Genomic DNA, 16,018 nt, shown 5'->3' on the forward strand with positions numbered 1-16,018 from the left:
CCTCCGTCTGTAGAATCAGCAGCATTCCTCCCCGCAGCCCCCTCAGGGCCGGGGAGCCTCTCTCTGCCTTCTGTTTCACCTCATCAGCAGAGTTCACGCGGGGGTCAGGTCCTGCCCCCTGATGCTGCATTCAATGCAATACCTCTCGCATCGAAAGGCGCTGTGAAAGCCCCCGCGCTCAAGGACTAAGCAAAGGAGAAAGAAAACATATGATAACTTGCTGATCTTGATCCATACCTGTGCTGTAAGGGGGGGGGGGGGTCACCTCCTCTACTTGCTCTTAAATAGAGGGATTAATCCTACTCACTGCACAGTGTTAACTTATATCTTCATACTTAATACGAGTAAATAACTGGCAGTATATTGTTGTTTTCTCTGTATCTCTGGATTAAAAAATAAAACTCTCCCTGTAGTTTATATATATATCTGTGTGATGAACTGCCATATATTTATATTTATTCATGAGGGCCAGCACACTTTAGATAACATCAATGTGATGTAGATTTGTCAGATTTTGATAAATTTATTCTTTTCATCCACAGTTTTTGTGCATGTTGATGTTAAGAATGAAAAAGAAAGAAACAAGCAAGACAGAAAGCAATTGAAACAGTTGAGTCGATCGAGGAAATGAATCACAAAAATCCACAAAATGCGCTGGTTTCAGCCTCCTAAATATAAGTGTACTGTTTTTTTTAGTCTTCTGTAATAGTAGAATTAAATGTCTTTGGGTTTTGTCCTGTTATGGCAACAAAACAAGCAGTTTAAATATGTCAATTAGAGCTTTAGAAACTTTTGACATTTTTCACAATTTTATGACATTTTAAAGAAGAAAAATCAGTGGATTAATGAAGAAAATAATCAACAAATGAATGGTTAATGAAAATAAAGTTGAGTTGCTGTCCTGCCAGACAAAACATCAGCACACACGAAGAAGAACACAGCAAAAATGAAAAGAAACCCAATGAAAGGAATTAAAGAGAAGAGAAATACAGAGCATATGACAATTATAACTTTACAACTAAACATCGCAAAAAGGACTGTAGATATAGTGTATAGTATAGTCGTACGAGACTAAAGAAACAGACTTTGCAGCAAATACTGATGAAGCATGGCACACACACACACACACACACACACACACACATTAAAACAAAAAATAGAGCAGCCACACAAGACAACCAAGAGAACCAATATTAGACATCACATATGGCACGCAGGCTTCAGATACATTAGATCGACAGTGATGGACAGGGCAAGATGAAAATATTATGAATCGTCTTTCCAAACATTTGTCTCGCCCCACGTGGGATTACAAGACACAGCTTGTGTGTCAAACACCAAAAAGTATAGCAGGACGTCTTCAACACACACATATAGAGCACATTACACTATTTATACATCTGCATCATTTTAGGTTACACATGTTATTGTATAAGATTTCAAAAGAATAACAAAAGAAGAAAGACACTTGCTACAAGCCACATGTTTGTCTTGATAAAGGTCTTTTTTTTTCCCCCAACAGCTCACAGGCTTTTTCCAAGAAACCGGCAAATATACAGTAAACGTTTCCGTAACTGTGGATAAAGTAGCGGTTCAGACCCCAGCTTCTGGACGCACACGTCCCCCCGCTGGGACTGAACCGGAGCGAAGCCGTCGCTCCTCTCAGCCTTCCTACTGTCACAAGGAGAAGACACTAAAGAGACCCGCTTCTTTTTTCCTTCAGCGTTTTCCATCTTCTGGAGCACCATCAACATCTTCAGCGCATTATTTTTTTTGTGTTTTCATAACATCTTTGTTGCATTTATGACCACCGTTAGATATAATGTAACATATTAGTCCTCCCACCCAACCATTTCCCTTCATTTTGATTCACTCTCTATCCAGCCTTTGATTGACTTTCAGCCTAACTAAAGTGGATTTTAATGAGAGAATACATTAACTCCCTCTGGTCATGCTAACATAAATCAGCCTTTTCTTGTGGGATCAACTGCTGAGCTCATAACACCATGCTGAGAGAGTGTGAATAACCAAATGAGAGATTGCGACTGTGGCAAACCGCTGGCAGCTCAGATGCATTGTTGTGTATCTCCCCCCCCCCCCTCCTCAACCCCCCCCATACACCCTGAGTTTAAAACAAATCCAAGACAGCAACAGAACAGAGCACGTATCAGCACACAGGTCAGCTCGAAAACACTCCTTTATCAGGATCAATTAAACACATATCTCTAGAAAATATCTATTGATTATTTCCTCCTTTCCTTTCCATTTGGAAATGGGGGGAGGAGGGGTGTTGACTCAAACCTTTTTCTCGCTGATGACCGTCGAGAGCTGTTAGTTTCAGTTAGCGCGGGCCCCCGGTAGCAACTCCTCACCTTGATTTACGAAAACGTGACGCGACGCCAACATCGCATCTATCCGCGTCTCTTTCGTTGGTAATTGCACTCAGCTAAATAGGTTACGCTGAAATATCAATAAATTGCCATCAAATTAATGTCAATACCAAAGCTGTGGATGGTGCTAATTAAAACGCAAAAGGGATGAAAATGAAGTCATGGCATTGCCCTGAATAATTGATAACGCAATTTATGATTTTTATGAAAGAGTGCCGTCTGTCTGCGATTTTGATGAGGCCTTAATTAGATGCATTAATGTGTCTCTCTGTGCCTGTACTCAAACTCCAAACTCAAACACTCATGATGGTTGTAGGGATTTTTTTTTTTTTTTTTTTTAACGCCCCTAAATTACACACTTTCAAATAACATTACCTCTGAATATCCACTTAAACCTGCATTGGTCCCAAAGAGGTGTTAGCGTGTGTAATTTTCATTAAAGGAGGCATTGTTAACTCCGAGCCAATCAGACTCTGCTTTTATTTAGGGTGGGATCAAGGACTCGGTGGATGCTTTTAGGTCATGCTGCTACCCTGTGGAAGAATCCAGAACTATTGCGTACGTGTTCCCATTTTCATCACACAAAGTCGACGTCCGTTTCCACCCGTTTGTGTCCTTGTTTGGGATTCGTACAAAAGAAAGACAGTGAAGTGAGCTCAGGTCAGGCCCCGCCGCAGAGGTGTTAAGCACGCATGAATGTGTAATGTTTATTGACTCAAGCAGATCAGAGCGATCCCGTGTTGATTTTGCACCTCCTCGTCTATTAGCCGGGCTCGACCTTTGAGATAAATGAAGAGCGAAGGAAGCAGATAGATGAAGGGATTAGAAGTGGGCCGCAACAGGGAAGCAGACCCAGAAAAAAATGGACGGACTGCCGGCGGATAGATGAGGTGGGGGAGCATAATGACCGCTGTTTGTTATGATGTACTGAATCGGGTTCTCTTTGACAAAACAGTCCTTAGCACCTCTGTATTTATAGTGTCACCGGTCAGTACATCCACAAAGGCAGGCTGATGATATGTGAGCGTGTTAGTGCCGTGAGGTGTCTGGGGCTCTGCTCTGGAATGACCCGCTCATCTGTCAGGCCCACGAGCTGAAGTAGTGCGGGGTTATCGGATCACCCGCCGGGCTTGTTGTGAACTTAAATCTCTGGAAAGTTAGCCAAGCAAAAAGCCAATATCAGCTTTTATTTTTGCTCTCTAGATCAAAGTTATTCAGACAAAACTCACTGAGTTTTGACAAGAGAGCAGATTTGAAAGGACGACTCACAGAGAGAGCATCACACAGTTTCATGTTGCTGTGTTTTTATGAATGAGAAAGAGCTTCCTGTTTGTCTAATGCCGGGGGGACGCTCTCTGTTTAAACTAGAAGGCTCTGTTACGGGATGACATGTTTGGTTTTTCCCAGCAGTTAAACACGTCCTTTCTGAGGGGGGGGGGGGGGGTGGACTCCAGGCATTCCCCTTGTCATCAGCGGTCTGAATGGAGTGTCACACTGACTAACGTAAATGGTCTTTAAATTGTTGCTGTGTTTCAGACTAGAAAGGCGGCTCTAGCTCTCCCTCTGCTTTTTTTTCCCTGCAAGGCTAATGCCTGTTGAGTAATGAATTCGGAGGAAGTTGAGCTTTATTTTTGACACATGGAAAATCCAGGTACTCCTGGGTGGAAGTTGGTGCTTGAGGCCGACCTGAGGTCACATTTACAAGCCTGAAAAATGGGACAAATATGCAGATTTTTTCGTTAGAACTTCCAACATGGAAACAGCTATTTAAAAAGCACTTCCCTCCAACAGAAAGTGCACAGTAGGCTGAATACTACGTGAAATGCATTGTGCTTTGTTTGCCAAACAACTGCACTAATTTACTTAAAGCTCTTACAGTAAGTATTGTCCTATCATGTTTAAAATTTGACATTGCAAATTAGAGAGAGTTGTTTGAATTCCCGCAGGAAGGTCGCTCCCATTAAAAGTGCAATGTGAGCAGATGAATGGACTGCAGTGCTCAGCAGCACTGTAAATGTATTGATCTCAGTTTCCTAAAGCCAGCAGGGATGTATTTGATCCACAGCGTAGAACACTTTATATTCACGGTGTGTGTTGCCTTGGGAATGAAGCAGGTTTTAAGTGAAGCCTATTAGGAGCTAGTGCTGAAACAATTAATCGATTAGTTGATTGACAGAAACAATTTTCATAACATTAGTCATTTTTTCAGAAAAAAAAAAGCCAAACATAATCTGGTTCCAGCTGCTCAAATGCGAAGATTTTCTGTTTTTCTCTCTGTTATATTATTGTGAATTAGGAACAAGAAACCTGAAGAAGTCACTGTGATGAGCATTTTTCATTATTTCTTCACCTTTTAAAGATCATGTTAACTGATTCATCTGCTTGTGGTCACAGACTTCGAAGACATCTCTCCTGTGGCAGCTCAAGACCTCAACAACATCTTGAAGCAAGGCTACTTGGAAAAGAAACGAAGAGGTATAGATGTCAGCTCTGGGTCGAGTAGTATCATGAAGTAATACTGACATATCAATAACATAGTTCAGTGCTGTTTTTATGTGTTCAAGTTGTCCGTCTGTCTCATTCTCATGAACGCGATATCTCAGGAACGCCTGGAGGGAATTTCATTACATCTGGCACGAACGTCCACTTTGGACTCAATGATGAACTGATTAGAATTTGTTGTTCGAAGGTCAAAGGTCACTGTGACCTCACAAAAACACATTTTTGGCCGTAACTCAAGAATTCATACGCTAATTATGACAAAGTTTCACACAAATGTCTAATAGGATAAAATGATGAAGTGATGACATTTTATATCCAAAAGGTCAAAGGTCAACTTCACTGTGACATCATACTGTTGCAGCCAGACTGTTGACTGGATAAAACAAAAGAGAGCAGCCTCCATTTTAGCCTCTTTGCTTTAGCTTCCAGTTAATGTCAGGATTGATTTTAAGGTTTTACTCATTACTTTAAGGCACTGCTATTAACCTGCACGCTACCTCAGATCTCACAAAAATAACTCAGCTAACAGTCCACCAATCTAGACTTAAAACCACAGGAAACTGAGACTGGAACAATCTTCCTGTTTAAATTCATCTTGCAACATCACTGAGTTCCTTTAAATCCCTTTAAAAAACTCTTTTTTTTATAAACTTGCTTTTCTGCATTAACTTTATCTATTTTTTTGAGCAAAATAAAACAAACCTCTATGTATGTTGAGATATTTATGTAAAACTGTTATATATGAATTTCCAGTCTACTGTCACTGATCTCTGTGCACTTCTGTCTTTAGACCACAGCTTCTTCGGCTCAGAGTGGCAGAAGAGATGGTGCGTCCTGAACAATTCGATATTCTACTACTTTGGGACTGAAAAAGGTTTGTTTGAAACGCCAACATACAAAAAACATTAGACAATCAACATAGAAGGAACCGGATAACAGCCTGACATGTGCTCTCGTCCCTACAGATAAACAGCAGAAGGGCTCATTTCACATCAATGACTACAGTGTACAGCTGGTGACCAACCTGAGAAAAGACTCCAAAAAAAATGCCTGTTTTGAGCTCTACGCCCCCGGAAAACGGGCTTTCCAGGTCTGTATAACTGCAATAAGCTTGTGACAACTATTAACTGCTAGTAACTGAAATCCTGTGAGTGAATTTAAGGGAGGGTTTATAGATTGTTAGGTATTATTTTATTGTTGGTAATTCTCCCTTTTTTCCAGTGCAAATATCCAAATTACAGCCCAACCGATACATCAGCATTATTATATACATTATCAGCCAATTATAGCTTTTCATAAATATATCGGTATCAGCACATATGTTGTCCCAATAAGTAGAAACAGTGTCCACATTCCTCCAGAGAGCACTGACAAGTTAAAATTTTCCACTGTAAAATATCCTGCTCACTACATAATCTGGGTCACAATTCATTAAATACAAATTTAAGAAATCCTAATTAAAAACGTATATATATATTCACTGCATTCTGCTCAATTATAGCATTATTATACAGTCAGAAAGAATTTATGTGTCTACATTGGATTTTATAGAAACAGATAATGGTATTATCGTAGTAATGTCAGATATTTCAAAAGGGAAAATGTCTCTGTTAATATTATTTTGTCTGCTAATTAGCCTCAGAAATTAAAAATCAGAACTCTCGCTTCTATATTAATGCAACCTCACATGTGATGATTGTTTTTACCTCTTCTCTTGTTCCCACCAGTTCACTGCCAGCAGTCCTCTGGAGGCCACAGAATGGGTGAAACAGATTAATTTTGTACTTAGAGGTAAGACTGTCTGTTTGTTTCATACAGCACCTCCTCTCCCCTCTTCTCCTGCTCCTCCAAAGCCTCAAGTTTCTACATTTTTGTCCTGTTTAAATATTTTTTGGTGGAGTTTTTTCTTATACATTTATATCAGGCTATAAAAATAAGATTGACTTAACTGGAGTCGACTTTTTAATTGGAAAATGCAGTTAAAGGAGTCTAAACCTTCCAACCTTCTTTTTTCTCCGTTTCCTACTAAAGTTTGCTTGTGTATCTGAGGGGCAGAAAGGTCAGAAGGGAAAGAGAGTCTTTTATCATCTCGGACTCAGATGAAAACCACCCGATCCATCACCAGCTGCACACAAGCCCAACACAAGAGTCCCGAATCTCCTCATCCGACATGTCACCCACCATGTCATGTAGCTCTACTACGCCCCCCCCCCCCCCCCCCCCCATCCACCCTCCCCACCCTTCCTCTTCCTCCTCCAACCGCTCCTCCTCTAACCCTCCTACCGAATTCCAACTTACAGGAAATTGATTGGTAGATGTTCTGGTTATCCTCCAGTGACATTGATTTCTGCTTGGCCGCTCGGTGTACGGCGGAGGACCTGATACCCTGTGTTGCAGCGGCCAGTCGCCTGCAATGAGACGGCTCCTCCATCTGAGCGAGCGAGTCGTGCCTCGTCTACTCTAAAATGGGCTCGGGTCGGGCCACTGATTTGCGGGAAGTAACAGACACTCGGCAGTTTGTCTTACTTCCTTCCAGACTGGTTTTTTACTACAAAATCTGATGTAGAACATGTAGATCATTATTTACCCTCCTGAATCTACCTGAGAACAAGGCTCACTTTTCTTTTCAATGTGTACTTTTCGACATTTTTGTGGCTCCTCTAAGGGCTTAATGAAAAGTCTGATTTTAATGATAAATAAAAAGTATAGAGGAAAGAAGGAGACATGTCAGTTTAATTTGTATAGCTCAATATCACAAATTTGCCTCAGGAGGCTTTTTCATCCTCTATCCTTAGAATAAGGAAAAACTCCCTAAAAAAAAAAAACCTTTAATGGGGAAAAAATGCAAGAAACCTCAGGAAGAGCAACAGAGGAGGGATATGCAAAGTATGAAAAGAGTTGGATCTAAACTTGTGCTGAAACAGTTGACAGAAATTGACAGAAGATTAATCAACAACAATTCTGACAACAGATTAATCATTTAAGTCATTTATCAAGCAAATATGCGAAACATCTGTTGATTCTGGCTTCTAAAATCTGAAGATATGCTTCTTTTTTGTTATATATCATTGTGAAGAGGCTATTTTTCACATTCGGGCTGTCTTACAAAACAAGCAATTTGAAGACGTCACCCCGGGCTCTGGGAAATTCTAAAGGCCGTTTTCACATTTTCACGTCGTTTTCTGAAATTTTATAGACTCAACAATTAATTGCTTCTAGGAAAACAATATCATCACCTGAATAAATCATGAAAATAGATATTTGCTGTTCTAATCCAAGCCTCCCGTGTTCGTCACTGCTGGCGAACGGCACGTGTTCCAGCCTGTTGTGCTGCCAGGACCCCTCCAACATTTCTCTTACTTTACCCTTTAATGCATGTGTGTGTCTTTCGTGCCACGCCGCGCTCCATCTTCATGCTAACGCCGGCCCATCACGTCGTCTCTCCCCTTCACTCATAGATCTCAGCTCCAGCTCCATCCCCGTCGATGACGACGAGGAGGAAGAGGAGGACGAAGAGGAGACCTATGATGACATTGAGGGGGTGACCGGCCCTCCCCCTCCTCGGCCGGTCGGCGCTGCCCAGGCCGTTCACAAACACGCAAGAGGGCTGGAGATGGGAGAGATGGACGAAGAGGACGAGGATATCTATGAGGTGCTGCCAGGTATGAGGATGTGGTTAACCCAACACACACACACACACACACACACACACACACACACACACACACACACACACACACACACACACAGATAAATAGGCAGGAATGTGCTGGACACACAAACGTTCATGATACTCAGTCAAACAATTGGACACAGTCTCTCTGCTGCTTCACACAAACTCAAAGCCCAAAGAGATTTTTTTTTGCCACAAGAAATATTTCTGATGATCTCTCGCTGGCTGGGAAATTCGTGTTGCCAGGTGCCTCCCTATCGGCCGCAAACAGCCAGACTGATCACTCACTTTAAATCAAGCAACACTAATAAGCATGTCAGGACTCACACACACACACAGAGCAGGAAAAGGGGGGATGATTCTCCGTCCACTGGTCTCCTTACTAATCTCACAGAGAGCTATCTGTTGAGAAACATGTTGTTGAAATCAGCGAGAGCCTGGTATTTCCGAATGCTCTGTCATAGAACGTCCAATTAGCTAATGTTGCCAGGCAACAAATAGCCCACAATTCAATCCACTAAGCAGAGTTTTGGCTAAAATTGCCTAGCAACAGCAATTTAGTTGAAAGGATAGTAAAAACCGCATGTCTCAGGGCTTAAAATAGTTCTGGAGCTCTTAATGTCACATCTTTAATAGAAATTAAAGTTTGATTAAGAATGTTGCATGAAAGACCCCAGAACAGTTCATATGAGTCCCCACTGAGGGGAGGGGGGGGGGGGGGCGGGGGCGGGGGCGGGGGCGGGGAGGGGGGACAGTCCCATGTGTCAGGGTGGCTACAAGATCCCGAGAAGGACAAAAGGGGGGTGATCCGATCTTCTCGGGGCCGTCGTCCATCACTCTTTCTATTAAATAAGATACATCAAGATTCAGTTTCACTCAGTGAGTACATTACCTTTGCCAAAATCACTGGTGAGAGGGAAATCACTCTTCAAACTGTCACGCCGGCGTTCAAAGCCATCTGGGAAGAGGTACAGACCCTGACCACAGATGGCATATCGAATGACGGGCTCTTTCGTTCACTTTCTCACCCCTTCACTTATCAATCACTCCGCACCTCACTTTACCTCACTTACATCTTCTACACTCTGGTGTAGATGCTGTTAAATTTTAATGTTATTTTCACTGACAAGACGAAGAAAGCTGCTTGTGTTTATATTTAAATAATCTTCTCGACAAATAGAAACATTCCTGTTTTCTTTACAGTGACTTTATCTTGTTAATTTGTTGTTGTGAATGTTTAAGTTTACTTTTCAACAGTTGTCATTCAAGTTTAAGATCATTTTCCTAAAAGTTAGTAACCAAATATTAAGATTTGTACAAAATCAGATACATCCTCCTAGCAAGGAAACGCTGAATAAGATCGAAGCATCATCTTCTTCCAGGTGATGAGCTCGCTCCGTTTTTTTGTCGGAGCAACAGTCCGAACGCGGCTCAGGCAGAATGCAGAGCGATGGAGGTATTGGCTCTGGTGCTGATGACTGATTTTATTGACTGGAAAATTAAATCACTTTGATATAGAAACCGTTGGCCCATAGCGGTGGCCTCTCAACTGAAGGATGCTCTTCTTTACAGCAGTTGAAGAATGCTGAACAAATGTTTGGATCCTTTGCAAACAAAATTAAAATCTTTTTTTTTTTTAACCCTCTTTTGGCGTCATAACAATATACTGCATTTAAATGTTTTTAAGAGAAGCTTTATGCATGCATAATTAATAGATTTATAACAGATTTAGCAGTTTAAAGAAAAATATGAGTAATTTTGTGCTTGAAACGTGCCTGAAATTGTCACTCGATAAAACTTTCTGCATCCAAACACAAACATGATCTGACATACTGTATGCATGTGGATATACTGTGTGTGTGTGTGTGTGTGTGTGTGTGTGTGTGTGTGTTCCTTCCTGCTCTTCCTGGAAGCAGAGGCGCAGGTCGTGCTGGAAGGTGGATAGTGTTGCTGGGTTGCTGTCAGCCCGCTAGTGTTAAGGATGGATGTGGGAGACCGAGGGGAGGCATATCACTGTGTCACATCTCAGACCACCGGGTGCCACGCCCCGCAGTCAATGACACGTCCGCCTCTGCGCGCCTTTAACGACCAGCCTCTTTTCCTTCTCTTCTTTCCTCAACTTCTTCCTGCATGTGACTCTGATTAATTAGAACAAATTGATCCTCATCCAGTCCATTCTGGTAAAAGAGTAATTATCATTTTGCGTCACGTGGAGAGACACATCAGACACTGGCTCCAGATTCATTTTATCCCTCTATTTTGTTCTGTCATTATATTTGAATATTTGTCTTTATGAATCAGGCTCGCAGCAGGTAATGTTTCTTATCAGTGTTTGGCTGCTTTTTTCCTGTCAAATGAAAAAAATGAAAATGTCAGATATCTAGTTAAAAAAAAAGCTTCCTGCTCATAAAAGTTAAGTAGGACAAAGATAAATGTTCTGTCTCTAATGTAATTTTGTTGTGTTTGATGTGTTTTGTTTGTCTAGAAGAGGATTTTCCAGATCCGACAGATGACAGCAGCGAGATGAACAACAAACCAGGTCAGAACCTTATTACACTTCTCCCACTAATAATGAACAAATCCCAATTTTCAACCCAAGAGCTCACAGCAATCGGCTCGTTTGTCTGAGACGTGAGAAAAGAACATCGTCTCGTTCTTTTATTTAATTTGTGCTCTGCGTTTCCTCCCAGCTTGGTCATCAGATTATGCTAACTACTACCAGGGTTTATGGGATTGCCAGGCCGACGAGCCGGACGAGCTGGCCTTCCAGAGAGGAGATCTCATCTACATCATTAGCAAGGTCAGCATCCACATCTGCACAAAAGAGAATAATCCGAGAGGTTATTTAAACTTCTCTCGTTGATTTCCAGACACACGTCTCAACACTTCTGTTACATTTCTGTTCTCCAGTTCATCTCTAATGGGAGCCGTTTCCCAGATCACACCCTTGACTCGTAAACACAATTACAGGAGCAATTACAGTAGTTTAAAATGAGCAAAATGTGATGTAGAAGCGTAAAAATGCCTAATTATTTAAGGGTTAAACAACATCAGCTCCGGTAATCACTTTGTCCTCGTTTACTTCCCGAACACGCTGATATCCCCAACATCTAAATTCCTCCGTCAGTGAGCACTCGTGTCCCTGATGCAGCAGAGAAGCACCGACAGTGGCGTTGTCTATTGGCGGGCCACTAGGGTGAAGTGCCATTCGGGGTGCTGGGTAATGGTGCTGTTGTTCATTATGAAGCCTCTATCACAGGGGTTAATTGAGTAGGCAGCCATGCGAAGCTCTTCCTTTTCTGTTTGACATAAACTGCAGGTGAAGCCATCCTGCATCTCAGCTCTTTTTCCCTCAATCTATTTCCTCGTGTTTTATGGCCATCTCGTAGTTACATGCAGAGCATCTACTAGTGAAAAAACCAGCCTACTCGAAATCAAGGGCTTGTAATTTGGGGCACTTTTACTCTGCTGCGTACAGGGACTTGTTCCCAGACTGTTGCTATTGGTCGATTTGAAATTGAATCATCATGTTCTGTGTTTGGAATAAATTATGTGAAGAGCAGAGGGAGGAAGACAATACAGTATGTTCAGCTTTTTTTTTTCTTTTTTTGTTAGTAATTATGTGGTAGAGATCAAGAAATGGATGTTTTCTCGCATTTTTAATCACAGATGGCTTTGAATGGTTAATAAATAAAATGAAGCTACTGAATTTTAATTATTTGTAATATTTTATTTTCAGGTCGCTTTTGTACATAAACAATTAGTTCTTACTTTTATATCAAACTGAATAAATCAAGCTTGAGGTTGAGATGGAGAAATAAACAGTATCTGTTTGTGTTGAAGGAATCTTTTGTTCCAAACAGCAGATAAGGTCACAGGTGAAAGATGCTTCTTCACAGAAGATGGACCTTTAATTGAGGTTCTCTTGGCAGTACCAGATTAATGAGATGCCAGCCTTCTCCGTCTGTGTGTGCTGGTTGATAGGGGAAAATGTCAAAACAGCCATGTCCATTTTTCACACAAGGATGACAAAGGCACCACACTTGGGATGAAGGGGGGGGGGGGGTGAGACAAAGGGGACCTGGCTCTGTGCTACAGATCGGCCTCAAACAGCTTCAGCCCTGCCTGCCGTATCACTTTTCACTGTATGGATCGGATTACCGCCTCGATGGAGACCTTAAAAGCAAGAAAAGTCCAGGTTGGAAGCGAGACGTCGTCGTAGAATCTCACAATCGTAATGACACAGATTAGTCTTGTTTTGTCAAGCTGTATGCTGAAGTCATAACATAGTGACAGACTACGAGAGAGTATTCTAACTATCCTCTAATGGATTTAAAGTGAGGGTCTGCTCGTAAATTATTTAAAAAAGTGATCTCCGGACTGCTTCCGAATGTTTGGTTTCGTGTGACGACACGACGACTCCACCCGTGTCCCATTTTGCGTCCTAATAGCATCACATTTCCCTCATGAATAGCATTATTTGGATTATAGCCTGTAATCGGCTATTTATTTTAATGAGCCCTTGGGGAGGGTTTCCCTGCGTCTTCTGTGTGTGTACACGCGGGCCCCGCTGGCGTTCAGTTTTACGGGGGATTCCTGAGAACCCTGACCTCGATGAGTGAAATACGGGCCCTTGGCTAGAACTCAAGTCTGTCGCTTAACTGGGGACCCAGACACATGAAATGGCCGTAATAAAACCAGGGCCCATAAATTCTCTTAGAGGGTGGGAGGCCTGGTTGTCTGTGCTGTTATGTCAACACTGACCATAATTACAACGTAATAAGGACACGCTCTAAGTGCTAAATCAATGGTGCTAACAAACTGTTATTTTTAAAGCTGGGATGTGATTGACTGCTGAAGTGCAGAATGGGATAGCCACAGGCGTGGTGTCATATGGCTGTGAACTGAGGAGAACATGCCGATTGTATAAAAGGCCGTCATCCATCATTATTGATCTCTCACTTACTGTAAAGTGGGGGCATTTTTACTGTATTTGTGTTTTTTTTCCCCCCCCCTTGTGTGTTGCTGTGTGTGTGTGTGTGTGTGTATCTGTGTATCACTGACAAAGTAAATAAATTAGGAACCTCACAACTCATGTGAATCCCATTAGTTCGAGAGAGTTAATCTCGTAGCGCGCCTCTGCCGCCGGTTTCAGCGATGCCTAACTTCCCTTCCACACAGAGCTCGATGGCGATGCTCGGCGCTCTGATACATGAGATAGAAACGCACCGTGAAATCCATCTTGTGATTTTTGCTCTGGCATTTCATTCCTGAGAGCTTGCATTTTTCTAATGCGCATTATGGCTTTTCCACTGACATTTTAGTGTGTGATGACAAATACCGGGGAGCTCCGTTTTTTGCAATATCACACCCTCAGATCTTTTAACGCGATTTAAATTGTTGAGATGTTTCACAATTTCCCGCCGCATCAAGATCTAAACTCCATCATAGGCCGTAACATGCGAAGGCATATTTGTTATAGGATTTACAATGTGTTTCACCTCTCCCTGACATGTGTAATGCCGGCCATGTCCCTCACTAAACCATAAGGTTGTCCTGCATTCTTGCCTTTTAATTTATGTATCCAGAATCAAAAGATGTGGGCTCTACAGGTCAGCTGTCACATTCCTGTATTCCCACAGGCACTCATGGAGAACGGCGGGATGGAGTGGGAAGAGATTTATGGCACAAACCCATCCAGGGTCCTTAAAACTCTGGCAAGCGCCGCTGCCACCTCTCCCCTCTTCCCCTCCGTCGTCCTGCTCGACTCTCTTCCTCCATGCGCCGTCCAACCAAAACCCAGAGAGGGGGAGACGGGCCAGCCAATCCGCTGCGTCTCCCAACATTTGGCCAAAGTGTTCAGCTGCAGCTGCTTGTTACAGACAACGAGAACGTGGACACCACTGACACCTTGTGGTGGTTTCCAGCTGTTTTAACAAGGACGGTTTTTTATTAAATGACAACTCATACAAACACAGAAAGCTGATTTACAGCATCATAGATTCACTTGCTGTGATTTACACTAAAATAAAAACACAAATGTTGAGATTAAAAATAGGAATAAATTAAAAAAAAACTCACTACGTGTTTAAAGAACAAGTCATATTCAATCCAGGCTACCTGTGACAGACTTTATTTAGGGTCATAACAGGCTTATTCTCTGTTTTACAAGCCGGTTTGGCCGACTGCCCACAGGTCACATCGACTGAATGCAGCTGAAGAAAAGGAAAAGTGGGCAAACAATCAGATGGGAAAAGTCAAGCAAGAGAGACAAAGAGGGGGGATCCCTTTATTCTTTTGTGTGAACCCTGTCCCCCCCTCTCTTTTCTCCTTTTCTCTGTCACACACCCATTTAAAGACCCCTAGCTGCTATAGTGGCCATAGACACCAAGACGCTATAGACAGGCAAGACATCCTATTTACCACCCAAAGTAGCAGGGGGTGAGTCTGGGGTTTGGGGTCATGCAGGAGGCAGCGGTCATCCCCCGGTCAACTACAGTAGGTCATTATTCAGCCCAAGCCAATAGCCCAGAACCGCGTCCGAGCAACCCACCCCCAATCTATTCTGCTTAATTATTATAAATGAGGGGCGGCGTAAACAGCCATCATTACAGACACTCAGTGGCATACACAAATCCACTTTAAATTGCTATTAAGTTAAGGAGCTATCTGTAATCCCAGGCGTGCATTAGAAAGGAGCGAGTAGGTTTTCTTTTTATTAAATCTCATCGTCCCTGAGATATTTTCAAACGTTCTCATGCTCTGTCATGTTTCCAATTTGAAGCCAATTCACTGATTTAATTAAAAGCCCACTTGGAAAAAAATGGACACTAAGTAGCCATTTCGATCTCTGCTTGTGCAGAATTATCATCCATATTTCTGGATGAGTTTCGACAAGATTTTTTTTGGCACAATCTTCATACGGTAGCTCTAAAAATAAAAAAAATTTTCCCTCCGCAGCTTCAGGTATTAGCAGGACATTGGGGATGTACCTGTGCGAGCGGCGAGGAGGGCTTGCTAACCTGATTTGCGGGTTACAGATGATGGTTTTCTCTCTGGCAGAGGTGTCCATGTTTCTTTGTTAGTGTGACCAGTGATGGAACAACTGCAGAGAGCTGCAGTGTATCTGATGAGTCTATGTAGAGAAGGAGAAAACGACAAAAAAGAAAAAAAAAACAACAGAGGATGCAAGTGGAAAAGCTGCTACAGGAGAGATGGAAAGAGAGGAATAGGAAGAAAAGGAGGGGGGGGCGGGGGGGGTTGGAGATGAGGAGGGAGGGAAGGAAGGAGGGAGGGAGGGAGGAAGGGAGAGATTGTAACACCCAGGCGGCGGGTTCAGCAGCAGGGCAATGAGAGACTTCCTGCGCTCCATCACGCCCAAGGCCTGCCTCAGTCAGCTGGTGGCCGAGGAAAGATGCCTCATGTGTCAGGCTTATTAGCACTCCCCCTAGTT

At 42.5% G+C, this 16,018-nt stretch overlaps 1 protein-coding gene across 3 annotated transcripts in view; it reads left to right on the forward strand.

Moving 5' to 3' along the window:
• Nucleotides 1-16,018, forward strand: part of skap1 (src kinase associated phosphoprotein 1) — a 32,496-nt gene that overhangs the window by 12,219 nt on the left and 4,259 nt on the right. For 2 of the 3 annotated variants that reach the window (XM_044336870.1, XM_044336872.1), the window contains exons 5-11: nucleotides 4,785-4,865; nucleotides 5,683-5,766; nucleotides 5,858-5,982; nucleotides 6,620-6,683; nucleotides 8,351-8,554; nucleotides 11,051-11,104; nucleotides 11,256-11,365. In XM_044336870.1, coding sequence (XP_044192805.1) covers nucleotides 4,785-4,865; nucleotides 5,683-5,766; nucleotides 5,858-5,982; nucleotides 6,620-6,683; nucleotides 8,351-8,554; nucleotides 11,051-11,104; nucleotides 11,256-11,365 — 722 coding nt within the window. The remainder of the gene's footprint in view (nucleotides 1-4,784; nucleotides 4,866-5,682; nucleotides 5,767-5,857; nucleotides 5,983-6,619; nucleotides 6,684-8,350; nucleotides 8,555-11,050; nucleotides 11,105-11,255; nucleotides 11,366-16,018) is intronic. The other variant, XM_044336871.1, reaches the window with a different exon arrangement.

This window comes from Thunnus albacares, chromosome 20 (assembly GCF_914725855.1).
Source record: "Thunnus albacares chromosome 20, fThuAlb1.1, whole genome shotgun sequence".
Classification (NCBI taxonomy): Eukaryota; Metazoa; Chordata; class Actinopteri; order Scombriformes; family Scombridae; genus Thunnus; species Thunnus albacares.